This window comes from Lepisosteus oculatus, chromosome 26 (genome assembly GCF_040954835.1).
Source record: "Lepisosteus oculatus isolate fLepOcu1 chromosome 26, fLepOcu1.hap2, whole genome shotgun sequence".
NCBI classification, from domain to species: domain Eukaryota; kingdom Metazoa; phylum Chordata; class Actinopteri; order Semionotiformes; family Lepisosteidae; genus Lepisosteus; species Lepisosteus oculatus.
Genome location: NC_090721.1, coordinates 5026643 through 5043166, shown reverse-complemented (window position 1 = coordinate 5043166; position 16524 = coordinate 5026643). Strand labels below are relative to the sequence as shown.

At 38.6% G+C, this 16524-nt stretch overlaps 1 protein-coding gene across 3 annotated transcripts in view; it reads right to left on the bottom strand.

The window, feature by feature from the left end:
* Positions 1-16524, bottom strand: part of LOC102694577 (uncharacterized) — a 96928-nt gene that overhangs the window by 54757 nt on the left and 25647 nt on the right. For all 3 annotated transcript variants that reach the window (XM_015367805.2, XM_069184368.1, XM_069184369.1), the window contains exons 21-29: positions 15885-16133; positions 15062-15295; positions 12428-12574; positions 11794-11978; positions 10651-11207; positions 9783-9955; positions 8647-8805; positions 1022-1237; positions 427-646 (exon numbers count right to left, since the gene is read on the bottom strand). In XM_015367805.2, coding sequence (XP_015223291.2) covers positions 427-646; positions 1022-1237; positions 8647-8805; positions 9783-9955; positions 10651-11207; positions 11794-11978; positions 12428-12574; positions 15062-15295; positions 15885-16133 — 2140 coding nt within the window. The remainder of the gene's footprint in view (positions 1-426; positions 647-1021; positions 1238-8646; positions 8806-9782; positions 9956-10650; positions 11208-11793; positions 11979-12427; positions 12575-15061; positions 15296-15884; positions 16134-16524) is intronic.

The following is a 16524-nucleotide window of genomic DNA, read 5'->3' as shown; positions in this document are numbered from 1 at the left end:
ATCGGGTATGAAAATCTTGTTCTCCTGAGCGGTTGAAAAGATTAGTGATAACATGTCAGTAGACAGAGATAGAAATCAATGCCGGCTTCTATCGGTGCTTATCATATGTGAAGTTACACGGAAAAGGGAAAAAATGTAAAGGCCTGATATCAATCATTAACTGTGCAAAGTAACTAAGAGCAAAGGTCAGCTTTGAAAACTGCTCAATTGATGTAATAACACCACAAAGCATGGCATAGTTGGAGTAATTAGTGTAATTCCATGTAGTGTGCTGTATGTTACAGACATGCCTTATTTAAGCATTGCAGCTAAAGGAAATGGGTAACAGAAAAACACTTCTTTTGTCTTTGTCTAATTCTCATTCCACATTGTGATTGCTGAAAAATCACCTTTTTTGACAGTGCATGGAGCTAATCATTGACGTACCTTTGACAGGGTCAAACGAGTCAATTAAGAATGAAAGCCCCCTATCCCTCAGGCACCTGGGCCACTCCAGACTCAACAGCAGTTGACAGAACAGGTGTTCGTATGGCCCAAGGTAACACAGGAGACCTGCTGCCATGGCCGTGCTCCCGGCGAGACCCTGGAGTCGCTCCGCCATGCAACAGGAAATCAAAGAGTATTTCCTGCGCTCAAGCTGAAGAACCTAAAATTGCAAAACAAAGAGGTACGCTTGAAAGAGCGTTTCACAAGCAGAAGACTGTGAAGCCTTGAGGCAAGCAAAGGAGCCAGTAAGTAAATTATCAGGCGATCTTGGATATCTCTTGAACTTTTCCTTGCCAGTTGAGCCGTTTAAATTAACACATTCTTAAAGACGATTGCTTTCATAGCCAATGTTTTATTACGCCTGAAAGTACACCGATTGGTTTGTAGGGAGACCTTTTTTAATTTAGTCCATAGCCTGGCACAAAAGGTTCAACTGAGTTCCAAGGTTGTGCAGCACCACAGATGAGACACAAAGGGTTTTAAGTATAATAAAACAGCAAAAGAATAAAACAGCTAGACAAAGGAACCCTCTTACCTGCTCTACAGTGCTGAGGTAAGCCAGCTTCTTTGAAATCTCAGCACTCTTCCTCTCCTGTTCATTCTTGTCAATGGAGGCTTCTTCAAAGCCCTTCTCGAGCTCTTCCAGTCGCCTCAGCAGGTTAGCCTTCCTGGTCTGCTGGCTCTTCAGTCTCTGTACAGACTCCTCCAGGGCAGCACTCATCTCAGCCACCTTACTCTGCAAGGGCCTGACCTTTAAAAGAGACCAACACGACTGACGGAGGGGCGCATCTTCTGGGGGTGGGTGGTGATCTTGTCAAAAAGCTGGTATCGCTGTCCAGAGTAATCCAGGATGTCCAAGACAACAGCTGTCTTCATATGATACAGCCAAAGTAAAAATATTAACTGCTAGAAAAAGAGCTAAATGACCTCACAGGGACATGCTTTGGATGGTAAACATACCTGTATAGTACATATGGAAAAGTACAGTAAATACCTTAAATCAAAGAGTAAAAATCAGGCAGAATGACCATGAACTAATCACATTATTAAAAATAATCCCTAATTGTAGCAAAACTAATGTTCATGTCCCCATTGTACACCTTGTTACATTAAATGGGTCACACTGCATCTGAATGTTTGCCTATGAGTTCAAATTAAGGATGTTTTTCAATCTCTCAGATCTTGTAGTGAAACGCCAATTAAAGGACTGCTTTAAGATTTTCCTCTGTTCATTATAAGACTGGAATGAATTCAGCGCACAGCAATTAGACTAATCCCCTGGTTCAAGGGCATCACTCACTTAGATCATTTAAGGGATTTAACCCTTCTGCAGGAAAAAGGAAGTGTTTTTTTAAATCCTAAAGGAAGATGACATCTTGAGTCACTTCTAAATCAGCAGAAAGACAACCAAGGACAAATCCACTATTCTTTGACCTCCACATTACCACAAGGGGAAATCTACAGTTTGAGGTTGCATTATACATCTTATATTAAAGTCAAAAAGCAGATTTAACATTTTCTGCTCAGTGTAAATGGAAAAATATCCTTTCTTACTAACAAGTTTAAACAGTGTCATCAACGTATCGGTGTAATATTATCAGCATCAGTAAAATCCAGATGCTGTAACCCTGTTGATTGACTCTGCTCTCTTCTAACGGCCTGGGAAGTGCATGCATAATCGTCACAACTAATATATAGCTCAATACAACTGTCAGATGAGATCTAGATTCATTTGTGTAGGATTTTGTCCGCTTGTGTTCCATCTGTTAAAAGGTTTGCATGACAAATTGCTTGAATTAATGAATTTTAGCTTAGCCTAACTGAAAGAGAAATCAAAGCGAGTTTCCTACTCCTGCACTGCTACTTGTGTTGAATAAACCCACTTAAGTACAGCTGTCAAGAAAAAAAACATACTGTATCTCTACATTAATCTGAAAAGCTGCAGATTTTGCTTTATTAATGGCATAAACTTAATTACTGTATAAACCGCCAAAGGGTATGAATTAGTATTTTGATATTAAAAGCATAGAGTATTAAGATTTTGCACCATATTGTAATTGCCTAATCATTCCCTTAATATGTCACTTTTTGTTTTACGCAGTTTGAAAAAAGTGGCTTTTGCCAGGGCTTCTACAGAGCAATCAGTTGTCCAAAAAGAAGCAAAGCATCATCTCCTACCCATTAAACATGAGGTATTTTGGAGAGCTTACAATCTTTTATATATACAAAATATTATTTATACTCTGTAAAATACATTCAAGAATTTATCAATGACGGGAAGAGCTGCTGAGTAAACCCAGTCTAATAATCTGGTGTTTTCTCCATCAATAGAATGTATCAGGCAGAGGGAGATAAATAATAGACAGGAATACAGTCCTCATACTGCACAGGTTACAGGTTTTATGACCTCTGACATATGAGACATGGAGCAAGGATACAGAGGGAGGATATTATAGGCCAAGAGCATTGAGAAGCATCGAGCCGCTGCAGCTCTGCTCACTGAAACGTTTGTCAATTGAGGTCGTACCTCAGTACCGTACATAAAAGAGAATGGTAAAATGTCCTGACTATGGGTTGGACATTTTGTTTGCCACACAAACTTGTTGCTTGGAAGAATGAGTTGTGGCATAAAGGAATAAAAAATAGTGTTAGAGCTTGTTTATGAGCTGCCACATGCTTTACCCATGCAATCCTTCAGGGAAGCGTGTCAACCTATAGCCAGGGCACCACAAAGAAAGCTTTTTGTTTTCATGTGTTGCGCTCTACATGTATATCTTTATACTTGAAGGCAAAGCTGCAAGACCCCTGCCAGTGTGCAGTAGCACTCAAAACTGCTCAGTTTCGCTGAAGGTTTTTCTCCCTGGTTCTCATGGTTTCCAGCAATTCCATCTACTTGTTCCAGTAAAACTTTTTTTCTAAAAAGTTAGAAGATAAACCTGGCTATCACGATGTGGGGTAATTAACTACACCTTCAATACCTACTTATTTTTGTCATGGAAAGACAGCCTGTAGTGCATTCTGATAGCGAACACTGGAGAAGGAATGTGGCAGTGGAACCCTTTCTCTCTCACATGAAATCATGGGTATGCTTTGGTAAAACTAACCACAGGCACTGAAGACATCCCAGATACTGTAAGCACAGATATAGAAAGCATCCTTATTTTTGGTATCACGGTATAGTATGTCAGCCTGACTATTAAGAGTAAAGGGAAATTGTCCAGAATTGTTAATATTGCTAGTAAAATTATTGCTCAAACACGGAAAAGGCTTAAAGAGCTGTATTATATTCAGTTCAAATAAAGCTCTTCTTATCATAGATGACCCCTCCTACCCTCTTCATTCCCATTTCCAACTGCTGCTTTCAGGGAGGTGTTTCAGAACGCCCGTGGGCAAGAAAATGTCACCAGAAATCTTTTGCTCCTGTGCAATTGGTACAGTATATTAAACACAGCTAAGTTCCTGTCGGATTATATATAATGGTAGTAAGATATGGGCAGAGCGAGATCTATGTGTATACATTGTTGCATTGTTGCAGTCTAAAACTACTCTTTATTTTAAACACGTATTTATTTTATTGCTGCGTTGTTTATTTTTATAGTTTTGTATGAAGATGCAAAGATAGATTTTCCACTCTTTTGGATGGACAATAAAGTTAGATCGTATCTTAAGAGCTATGGGCAGCTTCAGCAGAAGTGTCACAGAAATGCACTGTTATCCACAGGAGCTCTAGCGTTGGGCTTAACACTGAACCCAAGGGTGTAATGATTCAATTCCTGCCACAACACTATTTTTCAAGTGTTCCCCATGTGGTCTCATAAGCATCCATTCTGGTATTGATTTCACAAGCGTCTCTCTCCAGGACTTGAATTTCCAGCCTCTTAGGCTAACACTGGGAAAGAACGGATGTCTTCAGTCCTTCTCTCCAAGCGATGATTATACCAAGCACTGTTGATTTACACACAGACCTTTCTTCTCAGAACTGAGACTTTGATCTACAGCAAAATTGCTAGACTGAAGCCTATATATTATTCATCATAAGGGAAGTGTAGGATTCCTTTATCCAAAGGAAGCAAGATATCCCAGTGGATAATCTCTGGGCTTTCTTTCTCCACTCTTTCCATTAGTTTCCAATATCTATCAGCATACATGACACGCCAAGAGTCTGGAATAGTGCAGGTCCTTTTGGTGGCACTGCTTATTCAGTTCAAGAGAGTCAGAGATCTGTCTTGCAGGGGAAGAGTATTCCATAAGGAACATTTTGTATATTCAATATATGACAATTTCTGTTTCATTAGCTTGCCATTTCTTAACTGCGGTCCATCATTAATGTTTTTAGGGAGAGTTATTATTACAGCTTCTATAAGCAGAATAAAATACTTTTTTATTATTTGCTTTAATTAAGTGATATTGAAAGAGTTAAAAAGCACCAGACCTACCGGCCTTGTATTTTCATAATTCACCATCTAAAATACAAGATAAATAATACAGCTTCAGTTGTTCAACTGGTTTCATCCTGATTCTATTAATCAATAACGCGCCAGGAAGTGGGTTAGATTACATTTAATAAAATGCTAAAAGGTAATCTTTTCATCTCTCAACTCACATTATACATGTAAAGACTGCAGTAAACCAACAGCATGTAATTCAAGGCTTTGGGGAACTGCCTTCCAGCAATGTCCTCTTTATACACAGCTAATAGCTAGTATGTTTTTTAACACACTGTAGGCTGTAATGAGTGTAGTGCATTTTCTGCATTTATTTGTGTCATTATCATAGACAGACTTTGCCAGTTTAAGTGAAACCTTAAATACCTTAAACAAGCGATCTTGTTTCGCCAAAAAGAAGGATGTAATCATGGCACTACACTTCTGGGGACACACCTGCTGTTAAACTTAAGTAAATTACAAAAAAAAATCTAGAGGTATCTTAAAAAGTAGACATAATGAATAAGCTTAGACTGAAACGTCATGAAAGTAAGCCAGTCTAGCAAAGTGATGAAGTGTGTGGTGTGTGCAACGGGACTTCGTTAGAAACCCACCCATAAAGCACATTTAGTGGATAAGTAATTTGGTTTAATGAGATTGATTTTGTAATCATTCGATATGAGTTTGCAATTATTGAACTACCACCTTTATACATTGAGATTTCAACCATCTGAACTACAGATTCTGGTGTTTGTGGCAATTTAGGAAAATAGGCTCATTTAAAATAAATGTACCAGAAGGTAAAGAAACAAAACAAACCAGCACTATTGGTTGCCATTAAAAGAAAAGTATCAACACTGCCAGCTGTCCTGTCAAATAAAATGTTCCAAAAAGGAACATGAGGAAATCAAAGCCATTTCAAGTTGTAGATCAAATTGCATATTTGAGGAAAGAATACAATTTCAGTCTGAAACAGCACAACAGTTTTAGTTAACCACCAGGGAGCACTGGGGAGGCGGGGAGACTGCTGCCTCAATGCTTGGTTCAGTTTCAGACTGGGTACAAGCTTGTACCACATCTGAGTAGGTGTGTGGGGTTTCTTTGGATTCTCTGGTTTCCTCCCACTTCACAGGGTCCTGCTGGTGAGGTTAATTGGTTTGTCTAAACTCCCTCCCTGTGTGTTGACACTGGGAATCCTGAGTTGGGATGACTATTAAAAGTCAGGATCCTGTCTGTCTTGCTGCCACAATAGTTCTCAAGTTCCCACAACCCTTAGAAGAAATAAGAGATTTTCTGGAGATGGATAGACCATTACCACCTACACATGCATATATACAGACTATATACATATTGTTTTGTGAATAAGGTCATTCAGAATCGTTCTGGTTAAACAAAGCTTAACATTTCAAACACAAATAAAAAAAAACAGAACAAGAAAACGGTCTCCCACTCAAAATGTAAAAAAAATATCATTATGATTGAATTCCCTCACTTTCTCCCTTTAAAGGGCTACTCAAAACAACAACTGATGCCCTGTGCGGTTTTCTAACATACACTGCACTGGATTTCTTTAATTCAGAGCCAGTAAATTTCCACTCGTTCAATCTCAATTAGCTAGTGGGGAATTGATTTCAAAGAATGACAGGAATTATGTGGGGGATTAATGATCACTGATTTATGAGTACTGAGTAGCATATCAATAAACCCAAAGAGATTAATCACTTGTAGTTGGAGCAGGCACTCTTATCCATTACATTTCAAAGTAATCACTCAAAAAGCTGTTAAATGATTCTGATTGATGACCTTAACCTACAGGACCCAATGCATTTGCAAAAGCAGAGTGTACATTTTTGCAATGTGTTTCCCTCTTCGCTCAATAGTGGAGGTTTAAAATGACATGGGGCATGAAGGGAATATGTTGCAATTCTCACGTCTCTTATTGAAATCATTAAAGTTTCACCAGCCGGTCTGCCAATTAAATTTACATTTCCTGTTCTGGAAACTAGGTATGAATCGGCTTTGAAAATGCATCCTGGACCATGGCCATAAATAAGGCAATCAGACTTGTACATGACTATAATTTTCATTTTCAATCATATTTATAATGATTAATATTTTACCATAATAATAAATGAAGTAAATTGTTTCAAATACAATAGAAACAAAGCACACCAGGCTGAAGCAAATAAAGGTTAATAAGAATAAGTTGTTGCATTGTCATTGTTCATCAGTATTCTAGGCTAGATGTACAACTTCAGACTCAATCACTAATTAATTAGCAGCAACTATGCCTGTTCCTAGTTAGCTTGTGCAACCTTTCTGCACTTGACTTGCACAATCAAATCCGTTTGGGCTTTGGACATCAAAGCCTTCTGCAGGTCTTCAGCTATTATGCTGATCTTATTAATTAGCATGCCAATAACAACAATGCAGACAGACTGCTTTTTTTTTCTTCTGGTGTCTTACACATCAAAAGGAGACATGCAGCTTTTATTAGCCACACACAAAAGGCTTCATTTCGGCACTTGTATTTTGTTTCAAGTTAAAAGAGCAAAACAGGAGTCGGTGAAATAAACCTTCAGCGTAAGGAAAGGGAAATAAAAAGATCTAATTGCACACAGCGAAAGGTAAAAAGGTAACGGTAAAGTAACAGAATCCCCTTCTGGCTCTGCTTGATCTCATCTGATCCGCTTTAAAAGCTGCTGCTCTTTGCTCATCGATGGAAAAGCATGCTTACATATATTTTACACTTTTCTTGTTTGTCCAAAAAAGACTCAAGTATTTCGGACCCAAAAAATACCATACTTTTAAGCACCTTTGCAATAAAAGTTGTAGACAATCTGCACACATTTAAAGACACTCTCGTAGACAATGTACTGTATTTAATCAACCAGATTGTTAAGCTTCTGCCTGTTTTACAGAATACCCAGTATAACAAAGAGATTTGTAATGTTGGTCCCTCATGAGAAACCTGCCAGAAATGAACCATAATCTGAATGATTATTCCTGCTGTTAATATAAAAAAAACTAACTTTCGTTGTCCATCTTTCTTAGTTCCAAGGATTCATCATCAAGGTACATTTTAATGCTGAAAATCGATGGAAATTTAAGTTTTATTAGTAAATATCCTTCAGGGGAAAAGCAGGTGGCTTGTGAAGAGCCTGGCAAGTCTTTTCTGTCCCCCAGTCCATCTGGCTGTCTCTCATATTCTCTGAAGTGCTTTCAACAGTCGGTAAAATTCATACACTATAATTAGAGCAAAATAATACCCCTGACACTGTGATTAAACGTTAAACAACAATTCTGGTCCAGAAGAGTAGAAAAACATGCTAGAATGTTTTCTTTGTCAACCACGGTGAAATCATAAGACTACAGCATTTGTGAGAAGGAAAATGAAGGAAAGATTCTCCTGCCAAGAGAGATTATAGTCAAGCAAACTGCAGGCACATTATTACACTTGCCAGAAGTAAGCTTGAAGAAACAGACGCAAACCTTCCGACTAGTAACAAATGCACCAATTCTGTTTGTATTTGACGGGAAACTTAACAACCTCAGTGTGACATTTGTGACATTATAAATGTCAACGTTGCGATAGGAAGATAGAAATGGGATAGGATCTGAATTGTAGTTTGTCTGAAGACTGGTAAAACCAGTACCTTCTGGAGTTGGCCCCAGAGCTTTGCCATGTAGTCCTAAAAGGGCATATTCACTTTCAAACCAGACAGTGACCTCCTACCTTGGACATCATTACTCTGTGGTAGGAGACTGCACCTTGTAACCACTTTAGCAAGGAGCTGGCTGCACTGTTCCCACCAGTTTTCCTCTCCATGTTTTCTGCTGTAAAGGATGGCTTCTGCAGATACTTTTCCAGGACACCCAGGGTAGTCTCTGACAGCTACAGAAAATGACACCAGCATTTCGTCATAGTCCAACCACAAGTGTATTGGTTATCCTCTGCTATTACGGTTATTTTTGTGTTTTTAAATCTTGCCAGATATTCATTAGCATTCCCCCTTTAAAATATACATTATTGCATATCATTATCATTGCTAATTATTACTGTACTGTATATCATTAATACGTATTGATGATTGTTGAAGTAATAGATATTACTTCATCATGATTTTCTGCTCCCTCATTTTAGTCTTAAAGGGATTGTTAAAAGCAAAAATATATGAGAAATTCTGAAGATGGATATGACATGGGTTTGCATTAAAACGTACATATTAACAAAACGGATTCAAATTCAAAGACAGGAGTGGGGATGATATTAAAGTACATATCAATTACATAGGGCAATGTTGTATAAACCCTGTGATAGTCCTAGGATGCTGTCAGTCGTCAACTGAAGAGGCAGTGAATGATTATTTATTGTGGATTTAGTAGGATTAAGAAGTACTGAACGTTATCTTTTCTCCTTCAATTGTGCGCAGTAAAATGTGTCCTTTCTTTACATATTAATGTCTGTGTCACAAATCAAGGGTTATGGAAAATTCAAATGAAAAGACATTTTAGCCTGAGAGAATTTTTCAGGCTGTCTCGTTTGAAGAATCAGGAGCAGTAAATGAAGTACCCCTGCAACGACATGGTTAATTGACTTTCTGACGGTCTGCTCTCTCCTTCCAAGACAAACTCGGTGAATGCCAAGACAAGCAGAGACAAACAGCTCCTCTTTAGTACTGAACTCAGCTTTTTATCACTCTTTAACCTTTGGCATGTTAAGAGCCGTTCTTTCAGTAATAATCACTTCACTCTGCACTTTCATTTCCAGACACGTGTTTTCTTTTCTGTTATAAAGTATTGATGAAGACGAGGGGGGGGTAAGGAAAATAGCAAAAGGACAAACTTTCGGCAAAAAGTCATGAAGCTTACTTGAATTTCATCGAAAGTACTGAGCTCATCCAGGAAGCGTTCCAGGTTGGCCATCTGTCGCTTGGCTCCTTTTGACCAAGTCAGATCAGCAGTTGGAGATTTCAGGATTGCGATTATTGATGCCATCAAGTCTTCCGTATCCACATCTGGTTGTTGCATCGCACGCAACTCTCCTGAAAGAACATCGAAATGGAGGACATGTGTCTGTGCACTGCGATGACCGAGAACGGACATTTGGACTTTATTAGCACCATTACTGCTATTTAAAATAGCATCTTCAAAAATCAAAGAGCTGATTGACTAAGATTACAGTAAATAAAGAATAATCAGGAAAAGCTTCTAAAGTATAAAGTATGAAGTGCTTTTCAAAGATCTGTCTTAATAAAGTGCGTGTACAGCTGTAAGCTGGGTTTAGTCACTACAAAGTCTGAAAAAGCTACACGTGAATTCTATTGGGAACAGGTAAAGGTTTGTTGCTTACTGAAAGGAAAAGAAAAGAGACAACATTTTGTTGCCCACGCACGCTGACGCAGCACCCTACGTGAATTCTGTTCAACATTTCTGGGAGGGTTGTAAATGGTCACCTCAAACTAGAGTACCATTCCTGTTCGTGGTGGTGCTAGAATTGATGATATAGTGATACTTTGTGTTCCATAATTGGATCTAGGGACATGTATGTTCATATGTAGTTTTTTTTCCTTTCTTGAAGCAGCAAATGTTCACAGTCCATTGAACTGAACTTACTTGAAAATGACCCAGCTATTTAAATTAGGTTAAAAATGGGTATTAATCTCATACAAAAACAAAGAGGTCTTATATGGGTAGTGTTGATAAAAACAGCACGTTTTATGCCACAGCAGTAACTTACCTAAGGCCTCAATGTCTATCTCTCCGACCAGCTTCTTTATATCAGATGCCATAGCTGTACACTTATAGACAGACCTGGCATGAGCCAGCTGATATTCTGGAAGAAGCCTCTGGAGCTTCTCGATTCTTCCCATCTGCTCACGAACTGTCCGGACCTGCTGTTCGGCCACGGCCCTGTCCTGACCGATCTGGGTCAGTATCTGCTTTGCTCCTTTTTTGTGCTCTTCCAGAATGACCTCCGCCTGCTGGCTGGCCTTCCTCAGCCCTGCGGAAGCCTTCAAGACGCCATCGATGTTCCCGAGGGTCTCCTCGATACGTCGGTGTTCGGCCACCAGCTCGGCGTGCCTCCTGTCGAACAGCCTCACAAACGTGCGGGCGAAGCTCTCGTAGGTGCTGTTTGTGAGGTGGCCAAATCTGCCCATACCTTTGCCACGGCCATCACTCTTACCAACAGCCAGGTGCATGGAGGCCAGTAGGTGGCAGATGTTCTCTCTCTCTTGGGCCGTTAACATCTTAAGGCGATCAACATGGTACAATGCGTGTTCAACTAGGCGAGACCTGAAAAAGCCAAGGAGGAGAAGGCAAACAGCTCGTTGCAGAAAGCCAAGAAAACAATGGCGCAGCCGCTACACAATTCGCATTTCATCAGCAGCATCACAAGCATCTACTTGCTGATGGAAATAGGCCAGTGTGATTCATCATTATGTTGTAGTGCTACCGTCGTACTGCAGTGTCATTCAGCTGTGCTGGGTTTTAGATTAAACCATTTATTTGCGACTCAAAATTCACTGATCCTAACCCCAGTGTTTGATTCTTTCGAGGCTGCAGACTAGCATTAGATCTTGTGCCTCACTATTGAATTTAGGGGGTGTGAACCATTTCATACTGGAAGAAACCACCACTTAAATGCAAAAAGTATTTTAAATTACTTCAGATATTCTGTAATCAGTCGAAATGTATTACAGAATATCTGAATTAAAACAGAAATACTCCAATATTAATCTTTACCAGAAGGTAGTGAAGAATAATACACTAAGAGCTCCATTCAGCTTTGATTTTCCTCAGCCATAAATGAAAGAATTTGATTTAAATTGCAGTATATTTTAGTCAGAAGCAAGGGATAATAGTGAATAGTTTATTGTACCTTGACCAGTGTGGCACAAAATAAATATTGACAGTATTAGTAAATATTGGAAACTCCTGGCAATTCTGGGAAAAACTGCATCCCGTGGAAGGGCAAATTAACACACAACGGAGGTTTTGAGTGACACGTTGCACAAAAAACTCCAACACAGCCTCTTTGGTGGAGCTTATATTTTCAGTCAGTGCCTAAAAAATAGAAAATAATGTCAATAACTGTCAGGCGAATACATCTCTGCTTCATACATTCCATATACAGAATGTAAATATTTTAAAAAGAAAAAGCTGTGGACCGTACTTCTGTATGAAAAGATGTGAACTGCTTTAAGATTTGCTTGGGTCACAGGCTTGATGTTGGGATTTGCACAATATTTAAAATTCATTAAATAATTCTGCACAGATAGATAATACGTCAAACAATGTGAAAATAAAACGTATACAGCTGCAGCAGTCATGGAAGAACACAATGATTAAACAGACTGCTGGTTTCAGCAAAATCGGGGGATCTGTGTGACTGTAATTGGGCAAACAGATTGTTGTTCTTTTCCTGTGTTCTTTCATTGATTTTCTGGGGTGAGCCATTAAGACTGAGGTGAGATTTAGGACCAAGACTCTTTGTACCGTCGAGCTGTCATTACCTCACTGCGAACTTCGTTAATTATGCTGCTTAGCTGCTCTGATGAAAACAGGTGAGTTATTGACCCAGGAACTACAAGATGTGTGAAGTAAACCATTGTAGCCTTATCCAAGCGCTCCTCGTTCATCAGGCACAGCACTTTCTTCCCCTGGGAAAGGAACAAAAGATAAATTAGCAAATTGACAAAACTGACAGGTTTACAGGTACCAGTTACATATATTTCTTACCGTTTTTAAGTGAACATCCACTAGAAATACCATATGGTGTGGAACTCCATTACAACTACATTGTCTATTTTTCCCCCCACTCCTATCTGGAGTGTCAAGGGGTCATTTATTGATAAACAGTGCCATCTGCTGGCTTAAGTACCTTTTCTAAATTTTAATGCAAGACACGGTTGAGCCACAGCTACAAGATTAGATTAAAAATTAATGCTAAAGCTTTGTCTTAAGCCTCAGAGCTCATTTTTAATTTAAACCCACCTGCTAAGTTTTACTTTACACTCGTGTCTTAGCTATCTGACAAATCTTTTCTTATGCTTGTCGTGGGAAATCTAAATGCTGAAGTATTCACAATAAAAGGAGTCGAAACAACTCAAAATACTTTGTCATGTAATTTTTAGATTGTAGTGCATGAGCGCAGAAAACAAAAATGGTAACTCTCAGGATTGTAGAGTGCTACCTTATTCAGAAAAAAAACATTTTCTTATTACTTACTGCATTTAAGAGTTTTTAATGCACTGTAAACCCCTTTGCAACAGTTAAACGGTGTAATGATTTTAAATATAAATGCAATTACAGCGGTTTATTGGGATAAATGTAACAGGAAAAAAATGAGATCTGTTCGTAATTTAAACTGTGACAAAGCAAAAGAAAAATTAAATGCTCCGTGCCATCACTTTATCCCCACCATTATTCCCAACTAAGAACTATTAGAAGCCATTCACAATAATGAGCCTTGACAATTATAAGGTTAATAAAGAAAAATCTTGACAGCCTTTATTGATATGGCATGGAATTAAATGATTAACTATCTAATTAAAATTAAGAACCTTGAAGTGCAATTAGTCGTGAAATGAACTGACCTTCACAACTAAAATGTGGCATGATACACTTTTACATTCATTTCATCAGTGACAGGAACAGCCAGCTGAGCCAATCTTTCCGTTTGTGACAGAGCTTTACATTCTGACAGAACTTTTCATTTTTCATGTTTTACCTTTAAGCATCATAATGTTACAAAGCACCCAAACATGTTGCAAACCTAGTATAGACATATGGTGTTAATTTAACCAACAAAGATAATTGAGGTGCACTGTATCACACTTTTTATACCTAACTACCTCAAACCTGACACTAGCTATCTTTACGAAGCAGAGGCATAGCATCTGTTTATGAAAGAGAAGATGTACATATTTAATTGATTGAGCAATATGGAGTTCATTATGGGCCTCCTTTAGGTTACCACACTAAACTGCCTCATAAATCTGGTATGCCTGGCAGAATATAGCATTCCCTTACTCCCAACAGAAAAACCTAGAATCAAGAGAAATGAATTAACAGATTCCTGTGTAGGAATGGGTCTCTACATTTTTCTTCAACACCTGATGGTGAACTGGGGCTGACCATTGCCTGCTCAGTCTCCAAGACTTGAGGAATGTGAGCATGACCTGCAGCCGTCTTTGAAATAAAATATTTTGCAAACCGACCATGAATACATTACTTAATTAAACAAAATGGTCCTTAAGCAAGCTTTTGAATAAAGTATGAGATCATTTCCCAAGTAGACTGCAGGAACCCATTTACAAAAGGCACCCTGTTGATAGCAGTTTCTGCCGTATATTTTATTAAACCATAAATTATCTTAAGGAAAAAAGGGAACAGCTTGGGATGGATGTGAACTATAATGCTTCCCGAGACACAGTGATGGCTTTAACTTTCATTTTTGCAAATATGCTACCCATTGATACCCCATTTGACAATAAATGAGACATACCCTTATAACGCACTGTCTGATTTCAAGTTCAAGTCTATTGTCATTATACTCATATACACGTATATGGTATAACGAAATGCTATTTAGCTAGCTCTCGGACTATGAGTAGCACAAAGAAAAAAAACAATACAATTGTATAACAGAAGAAAGACCGAGACAACAGGCAATGTGCAAAACAACAAAAAGGTAACAGGTAAGTTGCAAAAACAACATCAGATGTGCAAAAACATGCATCAACAGAATGAAATAAAGGGATAGAAATTATGAGGAGTGAGCTTCTTGACATGTGAGGTAGAGGTAGATTTCAATGTGTGTTTGAGTTTTTGGTAAGAAAGAAGGCACTGTGAGGTTCAGATCATAGGTGAGAGGGGCTGGGAGTTTAATAGTTTGATAATGGGAGTTACACACATATTATTAAATATGTTAAGGCAAAAGATTATATGTATCTTAGAACTTCAATATAAGTAACGCTAATGGGGCAGATCTAAAACAATCCACAGATACCATGAAAAGCCAATGGACGAATGGATTCCTCCTTTTACAAAAACATGGTAGCAGCCCTGGAATTGGGAGGGCAAAATCAAGTACAAGCATACTGCTAAATTCTAAAGGACTGTCCTCAAAAACATAACACATTTACCTGGATCCCTGCTTGAACACAGCAATCAACCAGCTGTGATTTAAAGGAGTCGATGGACTGGGCATCCCTGCTAAAGGAGTGGATCCGAACAATAGAAAACCCACATAAATGGGCAGCAAGTTTTGTCACAGGTATAGCCATCCCAGGACACCCTTCACCGCAGAGCAGGGTGTGGGCAACCTCATGTGGACTCAGGAGGTTACGGGTCAGACGGCACACTAATTCCATTGTGCTCTACAAATAAAGCAAAGTTAGAGAAAGCCTTGAAACATTTGGTCAGTCTCGTTTGTGCATAAAAATGATATACTCTGTGTTAAGGTCCAATTCAGTTAATAATACTGAACATACAATGTGATCAATTAAATTAGTTGCTATTCATTTGTGATTATTGTCAAGACCAATGCGATATAAAGGGAAAAAACCAACAGGATTATAAAGAACTTTAAGGAAGGGATAACTTTAAGAATGAACCAATGCACCTCAAAAGCAATAAAATAAAACCTCCTAATTATCCACGACAAGCTGTACTCAGCTGCTGAAAGATTGTTTTTTTAATTGCTAAAATAGTACGTTTTGCCATTTCTTAAATCACTTGGAAGCATGACGTTTACTGAAAAATACTCAACAAAAGAAAAATGCATATTCTTCTTCTCAATGATGCAGAATAAAGAAAAGCTTCAATGCTTCTCCGTCATGTGTCGCTTGCATTTTGTCAATGATCTCTTGAAAATTACCAATTCATGGGTAGTGTTGAAATACGGCTTGCATTTCGTTGGAACGAAGTGTGAGCTCACTATCAATTACATTGAAAGGAATGCCTTACCCTGTAAAAGGAAATAGCTATCCTGGGATTAGTCTTGTTATGCTCTTGCACTGATTCCTCAAGCAATTTCCGAACAAGGTCTTCATCAAAGTTGTGCCGATAGCCATCACCACTCATATCTTGGTTTGACAGCTTCATTTGATTTCCTGATCTCAGCTGCCATTGAGTGGGGCTAGCTGTGACCAGCCCACCTTCAAGATTAATGACATTGCTAAACAATGGCTGCGTTGGGCTAGTGATTAATTCGACCTGTGATGGACAGAGACAAGGACACTGTAAGCCTTCTTTAAGAATTTACAAAGACCAGCAGGTGACGGTTATCAATGCAGGATGCAAGTCCAACACAAAAAAACGCCTCTATTTGAAAAGGATAGGTCATCTTGGTCTCATCAATAATCTATTATCCTCTAAACGTACATTTCAATACATACAAGTTAATCTCTCAGTGTCCTTTATCAATAAACCCTGTTTCACGACTGTTGAATCTTAAATCTTGAATCTCACTGTCTGCATTTCTAAATATTGAGAACGTCAGAGAGCAAAGGACTGTATCCTGACTTTTATTACATTGTTAATTTATTACATTACATTTTTTTCCAGTTTTACTGGGTGGTTAATGTCACCCAAAATAGAAAGAACA